Genomic DNA, 16,171 nt, shown 5'->3' on the forward strand with positions numbered 1-16,171 from the left:
TTCTCCCATTCGATTAAGAGTTTCTTAAAAACTTAGACAGTATCTTTGTATTTCCAGACCCTATTACATTTTCTGGCACAAACTAATGCCTTAATTTATTAAATGAATTAATTCCCATTTAATAATCTCAAAAGCATCTCAAACAGATCTGATAAAAATTTAAACTCTTGATCTTTATGAAAGAATGTATTTCTTTTTCTAATCTTTAAAGCATTAAGCTTCACAACCTTTTAAATGCCTTATCAATTCTATACCAAAGTATATATCTTGCATCTCCCAAAGCACTAGGGACAGGAGACTGAGAACTCAGTAGTGACAACCATTTAATTTGTCTACCTGTTCCCACCTTCCATCTGTACCCAAAATTTTCTCCCTCACAGCAATCAGAATGCTAGTTTTAAAACATTGAGTCTTAATGTTTTTACATCTACTGAGACCTTGCAATGAGTTTTCAATATACTTAAAACTTGCAAATCCTGAGCATGTTCTTAGGCTGTACATGATCTTGCCCCTGTTATTTTTTTAAATCTCTTCTGATACCATTCTCCAAACTGCTTTCCCTTATACAGACCTATACATGTGCTGTTCTACATGTGTACAAAATGCCCTTTTCCCCATGACGTGTTAATTATTTCTATTTATCATGTAGGTCTCAGCTAATTTTCGCTTCCCCCCAAAAATCTTTTCTGACTACAATGTATTCTCTAATATTTTCATTTTTAACTCCTGTTCTTCTACTTCATACTTCTGAACACAATTTGTCAGTGTGTGCACATGTGTGTCTCTTTCCCCCAACATCCTAAGATATATAAGGACTACTAGGTGGGGACCAAGGAGCATATGAACCATGTATAAGTTTTCAATTCAATTTCTCCATCACCCATTACTGTAATGAAAATAGTAATAATAAGACACAAACCTACTGAATGAATGAAATAATAGGCTATGCTCATTTGCATTTTCAGCAGCACAGTCTTACATAATATAGGACAAATATGTATATATATATATATATATATATATATATATATATATATATATAGTCTGATGCTTTCTTTATCCATGGGTTCTGTGTTTATGGACTCAACCAAATGCATATGGATCAAGGGGAGCAGATTACATTCTATGTGTATGTGGTTTTATCTAAATAAACCCCACTGTGAAGTATAATTATAATGCACAAATGAAAACATAAAAAGAAAATCTTTTGTATAAATACCAATTGCCAAAAAACTGTAATGTAAGCAAGTCTCAAAAGGTCCAGGATCACAGGATGTTTATACCCAGGATTTTGAAGTAAGCTAATACAACTAGCAAGAATAATCACTCACCCTGTGAGAGATGGAGTCTAACATTGCTGACCTTATGATCGTCTAGCATTCAAATTCATCTCAATGCTGATGGGTTAAGCTGGTCACTAGGTGACCTGACATATCACATGATGAGCCCTCTGCCTGGAGTGCTCCTTTCCACCTCATGGGTGCGCTCCTCGTCCTCCCTTGGCCAGAAGTCTACACCTTCATTACATTATCATCACTTTTACTACCATTCCACATGAAAACTGTGAGTTTCTTTAAGGCAAGGGCAGTATTTTAATTTCCATATCTTTATTTCATTAGACAAACAGGACAATAGGACTCAATGCGTATATTGATGAGAAGTTGGAAGCAAAGTTGGGAGGAAACACAATCTGCTTTGGTATTGCAAAAACTTGAAATGACTTTGAAATATAGAATGAGAAACACAAGGATATAGAGGATCATTCTTTGGACTAAAAACATAAAAAGCCAATCCAAAACATAAAAGCAAAAAATAAACAAGCAGAGGAATGTTTTGACCTGTGCCAACATTAGTTTAAAAGCTCTTATTAGTTGGAGGCTCCTGGTTTAAGTTAAGGAAAAGTATTAAGAATAGCAAATAATTTTAGTCAAATTTCTACACAATTTGGCTCTACCATTTGCTTTTGAACATGTTGGGATGTATTTCAGTCTTTTATTAGGTAATACTTTTTCCTATGCCCCTCAAAGGACATAATTAACTGAGTCCCTGCTTAGAAACATCTGGGAATGTCCTGAGGATGGACTGACAATCTAGGAATTTTGATCTAATTCTAGAATGAGGATGGAGGTATAGACAGATCATTCCCAAGATCTAAAGATTATCATGATTAGCTCAGGCTTTGGGAAGGCTTGTGTTCTTCAGAGAACTATTTATCCCATAAATATGACCACCTAAAATGAGAAATACTTGGAGATGTGATCCCTTTCTCCAGTGTTTGCCTGTTTTCAGTCAATTTTAGATGAAGGGGCTGAGATTGTGATACATGTACCTGTCAGGTCATCAGTGGGCCAGGAACCCAGCTGGCATGCTTTGCAGGTGTACTCATCAAAGACGTACTCATTCTCCTTACAAGGTGTGCAGGTCCAACAACAGCTGACTTCTCCCTTCCGGATCACCTGAGGCAAAAACATTTACATTTTGGTTAATAATTTGCATAGATGAAAATCCAGCAATCATTTCTTCAGATAGGATCTTCACATACACTCTTTCAAAGGTTATCAGACAAGTAGAATGAGCATCAATATTCTCATTTTATAACTAAATAAACCAAGGATGAGTTTGAACAGTGAGTCCAACATCCCAAGTTGGTAGCTGCATTGAGAATTAAGTGATACACAAATCTTTGGATAACTATTTTTGGATATCTGTATTTAACTGAAACCCTGCGTTTCTGCTCATGTTTATGTCATACGGATACATGTAAACAACTGAATATTCCTCTTTTTCTTCAAATTAAGAACTTTTGCTCTCTGAATTTATCTTGGCTTTCCTCCACTAACTGAATAATTGTGAGAAAAAGCATTGCAATATTTTTGCAATGTTCTTCCAATATTAAAAAATATTGATAAAATAATTACAAATTTGTATTGGATAAAAACAGTGGAAGAAGATGGAAGATTTTCGGACACGATCTCTTGGTCTCTTTCTACTAAAAATCTGATTCAAAGTTCAGTCCATTTCTTCCTCATTCATTAAAATCTTTGCTATCCTCGTGACAGTTGTAAAAAAAGGTCATATAGACTATTATATACTGCTTCATCTATTTGATTTTTTAAGGTAATAGAAAATAATTGAAATAATTTAATGGTTGAAAGAGTCCCAGATGTTATTCTTTAGAAATGGATGTGTCTTTTATTTCTTCCTGCCATCACTGGTGCATGAAAATCTTCTGTGGAATAGAGGATAATTCATTCAATGTTCTTAGAAGTAAATAAAACATTTTGATTTTGCTTTATATTCCTTGTCTTAGATGCTGACCTTTTCAATGAATTTTGATAATATTATCTAAACACCTATAGCCACATACAATTGTAAGTGGTATTTCTATTTCGCATTTTGCATTGTCCCTTGTGCTGACTCGATATTGCAGCAATACATTTTAAAGTAGGAAATGATGACAAATGGACCTGAAGCATCCTTTCCCTAAAATAATCTAAATGAGGCAAAATTGCTAATTAGACCTGCTGAATCCAGTCACAAAACTCTTTACCATAATGCTGACTATTTACAGAGGATTTAGTGTTGCCCTGTGCTGTGATGCCATTACAAAATTAGAACAGCCCTGAATGAGGTTGCTGCTTATATTATTTTATTCATTTTTAGAGAATACTGAAGTTTATATAGTCAGCTCACTTCATGTTAGAGTAAACGAGATATCAAATAATGTATGATAGATATCAAGGCTTATACTTAGAAATTTTGGGCTTTATTAGAAGAAAAATTCATAATATGAAAAATATAACAGAAAGACTATTGGCTCAGGAATCAAGAGGCCCAGGTTCTAGTCTTGCTTAGAGTCACGGAGTAGTTATATGCCCTCATTATTCCTCCAGATGATGCCCAGATGCCTCAAACAGAGCCTACTGTATTGATTATAATAATACTTTGTGGGAATTCCTGAGGGTTAAATAAAACATCACAGTGATTTATAAAGCGCAGAACTTCCTAAAATACTACCTATTCTTTATTTAAAATAAGCATACAAAGAATCAGAGGAAGGAAAAATGTTATTTATAAAATAATTTCAACTACACTTGGTAAAATTACCTTTGGAAAATTATTAGATTATGTAATGTAAATAGATATATTTAAAATAATGAAAGATTCTTTTTTCAGACTTCAGGAAGGAAGGGTGAGTAAAAGCTGCTTTTCCCACACTAGAAATACACTGAATTCCTATGGTTCATTTTTCATTGGTTAAAAATTTCAGTATTTTGCCAAAATAAGTTTATATACCTTTCCTAGAATAATCCCAATATTACAATCTCTTTGAATCAATCATGGCAACTTAGTATGCCTCCTTATCATTCAAAACCATTTTTTTTCATATGTTCTACATTTGGTTTGAATAAAAGATAGAGTGAAAATTCTCTTTCATAGCAGCTACTATTCTTTCCCACCACTGGAAGTAGTGTTACTTTCTTTATTATTAACAATCTGTAACACATTTGAACATTTACTAGACTAAACCCTTTCATGGAAACTAAGTTATAAATTCTCTGAACAACCCCAAAGATACTACCATCAATAAATTTGCTCAGTAATAACTTTAAACCATAATAAAACAGTGTTGTCAACTGTACACTTAATAGAATGAAAATGAGATATGATGATTAGAAAATCAGAGTTTGGAAATTATAAAAAAAGACAACAAATTTTATTAGAAGATAACAAGCATTAAAAATATTATAATAGGGAATCAAATTCTTCCAACATGTAAAGTTCTTTATGGTTTTGGCTTTTGCAGTGCTAGGGATTGAATCTAGGGCCTTGGACATACTAAATGATCTACTACTCAGTCACCTTCCAGTTCCTGCTGTGTAGATTATTCCCAGAATGGGGTAGAAAAAAACATGTGAAGAAATCTCTCAAAAAGACATTCAGCATTTTGAAGTTACAGGCTCAAAATGTATTGCTGTATTAAATGTATTAAAACAGTGAATATTCATATGGTTATTTTTTGTATAACCATTTTTAAGGAAGCAGTGGAGATCATGAACAATTGGTATTTTGGGTGCGTCAATACTGGATTTCACATGAAGAACTTGGTTGCAAGATTGGCCAAGGTGTAGAACTCTTTTGTCACTGTACATCAAGAGTTACTAAACTGTTTCTGAATAGGATAAAAAGGAAGAAAGAGTGGGTAGGGAAAAAGGGTGGAAGGAAGGAAGGAAGACAGGAAGACAGCTTGGCTGTATTTTTATAAAACTTTATTTGAGAAGGCAAGCAGCTTGTCAGATTTAGGCTGTAGGTTTTAGTTTATAATTCTTTCTGTATACTGTAACAAGATATACAGAAATTTCCATGTGTTTTGTAAGCCATTGAGTCATTTAGCCATTATTTTTTAAAAATATTTTTTAGATGTTGATAGACCTTTATTTTACTCATTGATTTATATCGGGTCCTGAGAATCGAACCCGGTGCCTTACACATGCTAGGCAAGCGCTCTACCACTGAGCCACAACTCTGCCCCTAGCCATTATCAATAAAATTTGGTTTCTATTTTCTTTGACTTTGGCTTTCTTCCTTCTAATCTTATGCTTTTCAAATCTTCAGAATGACATTTTGAGGAACTTACAATTAATACTAAACTATTTCAGGGTTTTTTTCTCAGGGGGATTGGGGATTAAACCCAGACATTCTTTACCACTGAGCCACTTGCCCAGTCCTTAGTATATTTTATTTATTTATTTTACTTTTAGTTTGTTCTTATTAGTTATGATGACAGTATAATATATTTTGGCATATTATACATACATACATATATGGAGTATAACTTCTCATTCTTTTGGTTGTACATGATGTAGAATTACATTGGTCATGTAATCATATATGCACATAGGAAAGTAATGTCTGATTCATTCTATTGTCTTTCCTATTTCCATTCTTCCTCCCTTCCCTCATTCCCCTTTGTCTAATCCAAAGCACTTCTGTTCTTCCCTACTCCCCCCTTATTGTGAGTTATCATCTGCATATCAGAGAGAACATTTGGTCTTTGGTTTTTTGGGGATTGACTTATTTCACTTAGCATGATAGTCTCTAGTTCCATCCATTTACCAGCAAATGCCATAATTTCATAACGAGAAATGAAATAAAAATATTTCAGTTTCAATCTCAAATCTCATCTGTGTTATGAACTGGTGAAGGTGAGGTTGATTGAAAAGCTCAAGGAAAACGTCTTAAGGTATATGCACAGCCTAAAATTATACTGTGTAACTATTTCATAAACAAATTATTTTGATATTACTTTTTTCTCCTAGGATATTATACTTTGTTTTAGTCAGCTTTGTGTTGCTGTGAACAAAAGAGCTGACAACAATTATTTAAAGGAGAAAAACCATTTTGGCTCACAATTTCAGAGGTTCAGTTCATGGTCAGGTGATGCAAGATGAGGCATAACATCATGGTGAAGGTAATGGCAGAAGAAAGCAGTTCAGGATATGGCAACCATCAAGTGGAGAGCAATGGAGTGCCACTTACCAGGGACAAAATATAAATCCCAAAGGTATGCTTCCGGTCATCTACTTCCTCCAGCCACAACCTATCTGCCTGTGGTTACCACCAAGTTAATTCCTATCTGTAAATGAATCCACTGATTAAGTTTTGGCTCTCGTAATGTAATCATTTCACCTTGGAACACTCTTGCATTGTCTTACACATGAGCTTTTAAGGGATAACTCATATTTAAACCATGATGCACACCAATCAATAACTTATTTCTGCTTTTTAATTATTTTCCATTCTCCTCTTCGTTCTTTTTATTTCCTATTAGTTAGGACACGTCAGTGTAAAAGCAGCTTTCCTACGCCTGAAATTACCAAACTTGACTACTTTTCACCACACTCTTCTTAATGCTCAGTTACCATTATATTCTGCTCCACTGGGCAGACTGCTATCTTCAGAAGACCCAGATGAACAGCTGATCTTCAGTTTTCAGGTCTTTACCTCACTCCTCTTCTTTCCTGATCCATCTTCCACTGACAACTGACTACCTGACAGCAAGTTCTGATGGGTTCTCTGAACCTGATCGTACAGCCTCTACCTCTTTCTCTTCCTTTAAACTTTAAAGAAGACATTCTTCAAGATTTTTTCTTGGTCTGCATAATTTTTTATAGAAACTTCTCTGTTGAGCAATTTTATCTACACTATCAGTTTTAACTTCAACTCCATTTAATAAATATCTAAATCTGGATCTTATTTCTCATCGTTCTGGACCAATCATCATGGACTCGCCATCTCTAAACTAACATACTCAACAAATAACCCACCACCTTTTCTCTAAAACCATCCTCATTTGTTATTCTTGACAATGGCTTTTTTTAGTTACCAAGACCTGTAATTACAGTTGATTGTCTTGGAATCCATTTTCTTTTCCAACCTGGTATCTAATCAGTAGCCAGGATTGACTGAGTCTCTTCGTAAGGTTTCTCCCAAATATACATCCTGTCCCCTCTTTCATCCTCACTATTTCTTCCCAATACAGGCCCTTGTCAGCATTATCACAGGGTCCTATCACTTATCTCTTCCATCTTTTTTTAAGATTCATAAATTTACTCATTGATCTTCACCTATGATAGCTCAATAATGTCAACATCTCAGTCGAAGTTTTTCTTTGACTCCTGTTTAATAAAAACTAAGTCATTTTATTTAGTGTGACTGTGAAGACTTTCCACAAATCTCGACTTTTTCGTTTATAATAATCATTTAGAGCAGTCATTTATATACCCTAGATAATTCACTGCTGTTGAAAACTATCCCATTGATTATTTTTGCACCTTTCCAGTTATAGTTCCCTCTATATTAATGATCTCTCTATTGAACCACATGCATATTTATGGCCCATTGTTTTACATTTTATTCAGAAGAAAGCTCTCCTTCACCCTCCCACCCCCAAAAACTTACGTAGTCCTTTTCTTTCTTTCTTGAGGAAGTAGCACATTTTTCATGGATAACTGCTATCTCATGACCATCATATTTTTCTCATCTATACAAAATCTGACAATAAAAGATATCTCACTCATTTTCCCCCATTGATATTAACTATTACATTAAGGGGCATTTGATAGATATTTGTTAAATTAATGAGAATTAGCATGTTTTCCAATTCTAAATCATTCACTTATAGGAAACAGTCTTCAAAGTCTTGTATAAGCAGAAAGTGGGGGTAGAACATGATGTCTACATTGGTTTCATCAGCTCAGACCAACTACCACAACTATTATTTCTTGCATGCTAGATCTAAGGAATTAATAAAAATAAAGAAAAAAATCCCACAAGTTCTAAGGCTAAAAGCTTACAATGCAAAAAGTAAAGTAAGTCTCAATTCAAAAAAATAGCCAATGGTCACCAACACTGTTGAATTTACAACAAAAATGAAAGAAATATGGCCTCCGTTTTACCTTTATCTGGCCTTTCTCACATGGTTCACTGCACACAGATCTGATGATGTTATTTTTCTTGGTCCATACTTCATCATCATCCATTTTTAGTTCTCCATTGTCCCAACTTCCAACATTGATATAATCAAAGTAATCTTTTCCCATTTCCTTGAAATTCATTATTTCATACCTGAGAAATTAAAAAAACAATAATTATTCAGCTAAGAATATAAATAATCCTTAATAAAAATGAAAATGACTTCATTCCTTTAAATATAGCTGGTGTCAGATAAGTAGCATTGTAATTTTACAAGACAGTATCCTTAGATAACCAAAACCTATCTGCCATTTGGTTTTCTCTTTAGAGATCATTCTTCTGTTTTATTTATTCATGTATTTATTTATTTATATTTAAAGTTATACCTGAAATAGAAAATAATCCCTTGTGAGAAACTGACTTAACCTCAACAGGATGATGGAGCAGTTTTTAAATAACTTCAAGAAATTTAAGCGAAAACTACTGTTAGGCTTCTGAAAAAAAAAGAGTTTTTATCTCCATTCCGATGATCAAATTTTCCTTTACTAGACAAGTGAGAAATTTGTAAATCTTTGATCTTGTTTTCAGTATTAGACTGTGTGGGAGTAACTTGGATAAGGCTGGCTTTTGCCTTTCTTATTTTACTCTTTGTCAACTGTTAAATTCATTGTATAAAGGCAATTTCCAGAATGTTTTTTTTTTAAAGCCTGAAAATAATTTCTAAAGAACCTATGCAATGTAAAAATACTGGAAGAGAGGAATACTTGGTGAGTTCTCAGTCTTTCTTTGCTGTTATTCTTATTTTGAGTAAGGGATAAACATATAAATAGGCAAACCAACATGCTTATTTACAAGCCTTTTCTTATATGTAAGAACATTTCCAGAGAAATATTTTTAAAATAATTTTCCCATCTGAGGACATCAGATGAGCAATAACACCACTGTTGGTTCCTACAGGAATGCCATAGGTACACCATGTCTTCACATGCTTTTTAACCCTACACACACAGTTCAGGCAGATAGGCTCCTAACCCATAAAAACTTCCTCCAGCTTTCTATGTTTAGTATGTTCAGCCATCTGGAAATGGATATGGATAGAATACATCCTAGGTTTTGGGTTCCAGTGACCCTACACCAACATTCTTTAAAGAAATAAAAAGAACAAAATTGGTGTTGGTATATTAAATCTCCTTTGTAAGAGGTGTTTTTTTTTTTTTTTTGTTTTTTTTTTTTTTTTTTTTTTTTGCCATTCTGTTTTTATTCCCAGTCACAATTTTTACTGTAGTTTTTTTTTTTTTTTTTAGAATGATAATCCATTCTTATATATTTTTTTGGTTGTTAAATAACTTAAGAATTATCCTGTGGTGTTTTATTTGAAGTAGGTAACAAACTGGGGTAACTATCTAATTCCACTTCTAAATAAAAATTCATAGCTCACTTTCCTTTGGACACTGTCACAGTTTTCCTATGGCCAGAGAGCATGCCATGAATCAAGATGTTAGAACACAAAGCACTGAAGTAAAAAGAGTTCATGTATTATGTCACAGGCTACTTCAAATATACAGGCTGCTAAGTCTTAAAAGGTGACTTTCTGTGAGCAAATAACCTTTGAACATTCTGGTCTGGGAAAGAGAAAGAAATGTCAATGTCAGCAGGCTTCTTTCTCTGCTGATGCTAATTTGAGAAGATATGAGGGTATCTTTCCACACTCAAAAACAAGACATCAATTGTATTTCCACTGATTCTTAAGTCTGACAAATTCTGGTCCAAAATGTTTATTTCGCAGATAATAGAGCTGGGACTACCTTAGGTATGCATCAGGTATACCTGTATAACAAGGTTGCAGAGCAGGTGTCAGAGGTAGGACCTAAACTCTGCCTTTACATTTCAAGTCAGTTATTCTTTTTTCACCATTAGATTACTCCAAATCTATTGCTGCAGCTAAGAGATCAATTTTCTGTTGTTTAGATAATGTAAAACTTTAAGCACTTTACATTTTAATGTTATTATCTTTCACTTGTGACGCTTACTTTTATGTATGAGAAATGTTAAAAAGTAAAGGGATTTAGTTTTTGAAAAATAAATATGAAACTGTATAGAATAGAAAATGTCATACTTGATAGGAAAATTATTCAAAGAAATGTTAAATCATATTTTTCATTTAACCCATCAACCTTGTATAATCACATTGGAGACAATAAATCTTCCTTTCAGAATCAATCTCTTTTTAATGTTAATTTTTTCTTACCTACTAGACAAATAGAAAGATATTATCAATAATAACAAGCTGTGAAAATATCCCATTGCTTTAAAACCTTCAGTATCAGTGCACTGAAAAAGAACTACATAAGAATAATTCTCCATAACAAAGATTTTCCCCTTCTTTTCAGAATTGGTGTGAGATATTTTTTATTTTTTAATTTTCAGAGAAAGAATATAGAATTTATCATCCATCAAAAGTGAAAAGAATGAGTGATTTAAAAATACCCTTATTTAAAATTTAGATAGGAATTCTAACATTTATTAGTTTACCTATTATTTATATAGAAGATTGAATTTTATTTTCCAAGAAAGAGCAGTAAGTAATTCACGGTGGTTTTTTGTTGTTTGTTTGTTTTGTTTTTTCAATTTTTTTTTGTTTGTTTCCAATAGATTTTTAAAGACCCCCATTATAGAAAATGGGTGTTAGAAGCACAGATTAGAGTGCCATTCCAGTCACTGGGAACTGGACCATAAAATTCCCAGCCCCTCTTTGTCTTTTTTGCGCTTCTTTCCTGTTTCCTCCTTCCCTTTCCCACCTTTCTCATCATGCCTCTAGGTTTTGGCATCTCTCTGCTCCTGGAACTTCCTTCTCCTCACAGTGTGCCCCTGTGAATGATCTGTGAAGGATTATGGAAAATAACATCCATCCCCCAAGACAGCCCCCCAGAAAACAGGAGGGCAGTGTGGTCCAAGAGGAGGGAGAAAAACTCAGAGACATGAACCCTTCCCAGTAACCATGAGTCCTGCAGGGACTGAGCACTAGGTCATGGACTTTCATGCTTTCCCATTGCTGATGAGTCCTGGAAAGATAAAAGCAAATAGTGAAGGTCTGGGTCACAGTGGGTCCCAAGGAAGAAAATAAACCGCGAACTCCGGCCAAGTTCTGAGCTTTCATCGCTTCCCAGTAGCAATAAGTTTTGGACTTTTCACAACATTTTTTCCTAACTACCCAAACCCACACATTCTGCCTCAGTCTTCAATGATCAGTTCACTCTCATTGTAACTTGTAAAACTCAGAGCCCATCTGTAATGGGAGCCGTTTTCTACCCTGAAAAGGAGCTCCTCTGATGCCCGATGAAAGGAAAGCTTGCTGATCGCTCCCATTTGGAGTCATTTGTGCTTATAATCTGTTTCCTTCATATCTCTTCCCTTGTTCCCCTTCCTCTGTGTCCCCATGTCTGTTTCTTCCTTAAATGGCCACAATTTACAGCTGAAATATCCTGAATAATTATATAAGTGAATTTTGCACATCCCTTAAAAACAAAAATTTTTAAAAGGTATGCTCCAACAATTTATATTACAGCACTTAATCGAAACTAGAGGAAATCGTTGTTTAGTTGAACACAAATAATTCACAATTTCCTTCTGGTCAGAACTCTGAAAATTTGAGTGAGCATCCTCAGAAAGTAGTGAGGCTCTTTCCCCAGGAGTGGTAGCTGATATGGACTATGAGAGTATGTGGCTCCTAAGTTTCTTTCACCTGTAAGTCTGATGCTAAGGTCCGTTTTATTGTTTTAAATGTGTCATTCTTAAATATATGCTAAATTGGCAATGGTCCATCCGGAGACACTCCACACCCTGGTTTATACAATAATGCAATTGCAATGACCCGTGCCTCTGAGGATGGGTCACAAATTGGACCCAGATCAGAGTTAGACCAAAAACACTAATAACAACTAATAATTGAAACCTTTCTACTATATAGTTAGCCATTTCAAATGGAAAATGAGTAAAATGAGGTAACATGCACTGGTAAATGGGTGGTTCTGGAGACTATCATGTTAAGTGAAATAAGTCAATTCCAAAAAACCAAAGGTTGAATGTTCTCACATGTGACTGCTAACCCACAACAAGGGGAAGGAGAGGGGAAGAATAAGAGTTCAGTGAATTAGACAAAGAAGAATGAAAGAAAGGGACATGGGACAGGAATAGGAAAGACAGTGGAACGAACCTGAGTAACTGTCCTATGTACATATATGAATATGCCACAGTGAATCTCAACATCATGTACATCTACAAGACTGGGGTCCTAATTAAAATAAGATATATTTCATGCTTGCATGAATATATCAAATAGAGTCTACTGTCATATATAACTAAAAAAGAACAAATAAAAAATGTCAAAAAATTCTAAGGTAAATCCTCATTTGATGATTATAACTAAGATTTGCACATTTTTCTTCCACTGTTACTAGTTGGCCATGCAACTTTGGATGTGTCTCTTTCCTTATCTGAGACTCAGATTTTTCTCCAAGAAAAGTAGGACATTGACACAGATCACCTGTTTCTCTATGGTCCTTTTAGGAGCAAAGTCATGTATTAAGAGTCCATGTGCATTCAGGGTCGGTATCTGTAATTTCTAACTATTCAGTCTCATTTTCCATGTACTCTGTCTGTTTTTGTCCTTCCATTCCTCTTTTTCTGCCTTCTTTCAAGTTAATGTTTTTCTTTAATCCCTTTACTGGCTTTTTAAACCTTTCTTCTTGTATTAAAATTTTGGTGATTTCTTAAGGGATTACAAATGTGCATTCTTACTCTACTTAAAGTTAATGTCAAGGTACCTAATGTAAAATGTAAGAATCTTGTCCTGTATAATTTCATTTCCCTTTCCTTTATACCATTCTTTTCAAATATTTTACAACTATACACTTATCTACCTCACAGTATAGTATCTTAATTTTTGCTTTAAATGGGCAATTGTATTGAGTTTGACATTTTCTCTCCATGTTCTTTCTGCCTAATTATGGTCAATTCTGGACAGCAGCCAGACCTCTTAATACTTAGGTCCTGATGGAGTCTCTAAACTACGGCTTAGCAAACTTTCATTGTTAAAGGACAGATAATATTTTAGACTTGAGGATGGTTTCTAACTACTCAGCTATGCTATTATAGTACAAAAGCAGCTACAGTGCCTAACTAAATGACTGTCACTGTGCTCCAAAAATTCTTCTTTACAGCAAACTCAGTTTGACTTGCAGACTCCAGTTGGCTGACCTATGATCTACATCACTGGTAATAAATACCACAGGTCTGTATTTCACATCTGTAATTATGAAACACTTAGAGCTCTGGAAACTATATGTTTTTTTTTACAAACTCAACTGGCAGAAAAACATGAATCTATTTGAAATTACCAGTGAAAACACCTGACCTGAACCTGAGGCTATTTATAGTCTCTATGTAACACCAAGTATGAATATTCATGTTTTACAGCAGAATATCCATTTATTGATTAAGGAGTGCTGTCCCACAGCATGTTGGGGGCATTATATTACTGTATAAGCCTTTTTAAATTCCAAAATTCTGGATTCTATAACAAACCTGGCACCATGGTTTTCATTACAAAATTATGGGTTGATAGTACTCTAATCAGAATTGAGGTTTAAAAACAATCGAAATATACTAGGGAACAATCTGCGAGTGCATGTGAAAGAACAGGTTGCTATCTCTCCTGGCTCCCTTTGTTCAGGATCTTCCTCTTATACATCTGGCAATTTAGGGGAACCCTCATCTCTCCTGGCTCTTCTAGTTGCTTGTCTAGTTGGGAATCTCTTTGATTCAACAGAGAAGTTACTTTTACAACACAAAAACAAAAATATAATTCCTGCAAATATGTTTCTAAAGAAACATTTTAATAATTTTATTATAAGGCAAGCAACTGAAGTCCAAAAGACAGAATTATAATCAACTCTGTCATTTAGGAGACTGGCTTTGAATGAGTATTTTAACCTTTGTAGGCCTCACTTTCTTCAGCTGAAAAAAAAGAATAATAATATTACTTACCTCATATGATTAAAAAGTAGCATGCTTAGCTTAGTGTCCAGTAATGAACAATAAATATTAGCTATAATGTTCTTTTGAAACAGATGCTCAGTTGTGCAGACTGGTTGTAAACAACTGTAATTTTCTTTAAAAATATAACTGAATTAGTTGGAAAAACAAAAGGTTGCAAACTACCCTTTCCTTGACCTGGTCCATGCTATCAGAGGCCAACTCTGATAATTTATTAATGCATTACTGTAATACTCAAATTTAGTAGTGCATGGATATATAGTTTACCACGGGGGCTCATGTAATGGGGGGTGAAGAGCGCAGCGTCAATAACCACCCCAGACACCGGGAGCCAGGTAAGAGCAGGCAAGAGCTGCTGACTCATATTGCGGAAACAGCACACTCTTTTATTTGGTTCCTATCCAATCAGTGTGTCAATCAGTACTTTACACCACTTGAAACCACCAATCATTTAGTCTCCTAGAACCACCAATTATTTGAGGGTTTTGGATTTTTCACCAATGGGGATATATTACTCCACATGGATAGACTTAAGCCAGCCTGCACTCCCAGAGATTGTTTGCAAAATGTTATGTATATTGTTCCTGAAAGAACATCTAGAATTTTATCAGAGTCCTGAAGGGATTCACGTTCCAAAAAAGGTTAAGAATCAGTGTCCTAAAAGTACCTTATTATAGCATATTTGGAGTATGAGTGGAAAAGTAATGTTCTGCCTAATCCATTAGTTTCCTAATGGAACAGAGCTGAACTATCTGAAACATTTCCTCAATGTCTCATTTGTGAAACTGGTTTGGTGACATGATGTGAAAACTCTTGAACTGAGATAACTATATTCATTAGTTTGTTAGCAGGTCCCAAGCAAATGTCAGTGCTCTAGAGATATACACAGGAACAATAAATCCATGCATAGACATCAGAGGATAGACCTAGTCCTGAACTTAAAGACTGAGCTAATGGGTCAACCTGCCCTAAAAGGAATTACAACACATGTGAAGTGTCTTTTGGCCCAGAGGGTATAGAAAACAGAGAAAAGTAGAAAACAGTATCGCATAGTCATTTTATCTTGGTAAACACTCTTGGAACAATAATCTTTAAATCTTTCTCTTTAAACAGAGAAAATATCTGGTTTTTAGCCTGGATGTATGACCTGGCACTGTCACTTAGCAGTCCAGCATGTAAATGGCAACAGCTACATCCAGGACAAGCTCCAGCTTACCTAAAATAGGGAAATGTGCTAAGCCAAGATTGTTGGCAGACAGGGTGGGCACGTGGGGTGCGAGCTGAGAAGGATCTCATGAGATCTTCTCTTGGCAGGGTCAACTGTAAATAGAGTGTACAGACATTTCTTCAGGAACAGCTGTTAAGCACAAGGTGCTGTTGGAAGAGCATTTGGAATTTTGCAGTGAGAGACTTAAGGGTCCTGCTGTTCTGATGCAGAGCATAGTGAAGATCTGGACCTACTACAACTCAGAATATAATTTCAATGACACCATCCCTCATGGATTAAAAACATACTGTGCAGAGTTAAGAATTGGGGTATAAAGTACATGTGAATTCCAGTAGATTTTGGATACCTGGTGATTTTCAGTTGACCTATAATTATAAGTAAATTTCATATTTCTCAGGTACCTCTCTAGAAATA

At 34.7% G+C, this 16,171-nt stretch overlaps 1 protein-coding gene across 4 annotated transcripts in view; it reads right to left on the bottom strand.

Moving 5' to 3' along the window:
- Nucleotides 1–16,171, bottom strand: part of GRM5 (glutamate metabotropic receptor 5) — a 458,976-nt gene that overhangs the window by 74,691 nt on the left and 368,114 nt on the right. For all 4 annotated transcript variants that reach the window (XM_079105535.1, XM_079105534.1, XM_079105536.1 and 1 more), the window contains 2 exons: nt 8,460–8,628; nt 2,330–2,456 (listed from right to left, as the gene is read on the bottom strand). In XM_079105535.1, coding sequence (XP_078961661.1) covers nt 2,330–2,456; nt 8,460–8,628 — 296 coding nt within the window. The remainder of the gene's footprint in view (nt 1–2,329; nt 2,457–8,459; nt 8,629–16,171) is intronic.

This window comes from Sciurus vulgaris (genome assembly GCF_902686455.1).
Source record: "Sciurus vulgaris genome assembly, chromosome: 11".
Lineage (NCBI taxonomy): Eukaryota > Metazoa > Chordata > Mammalia > Rodentia > Sciuridae > Sciurus > Sciurus vulgaris.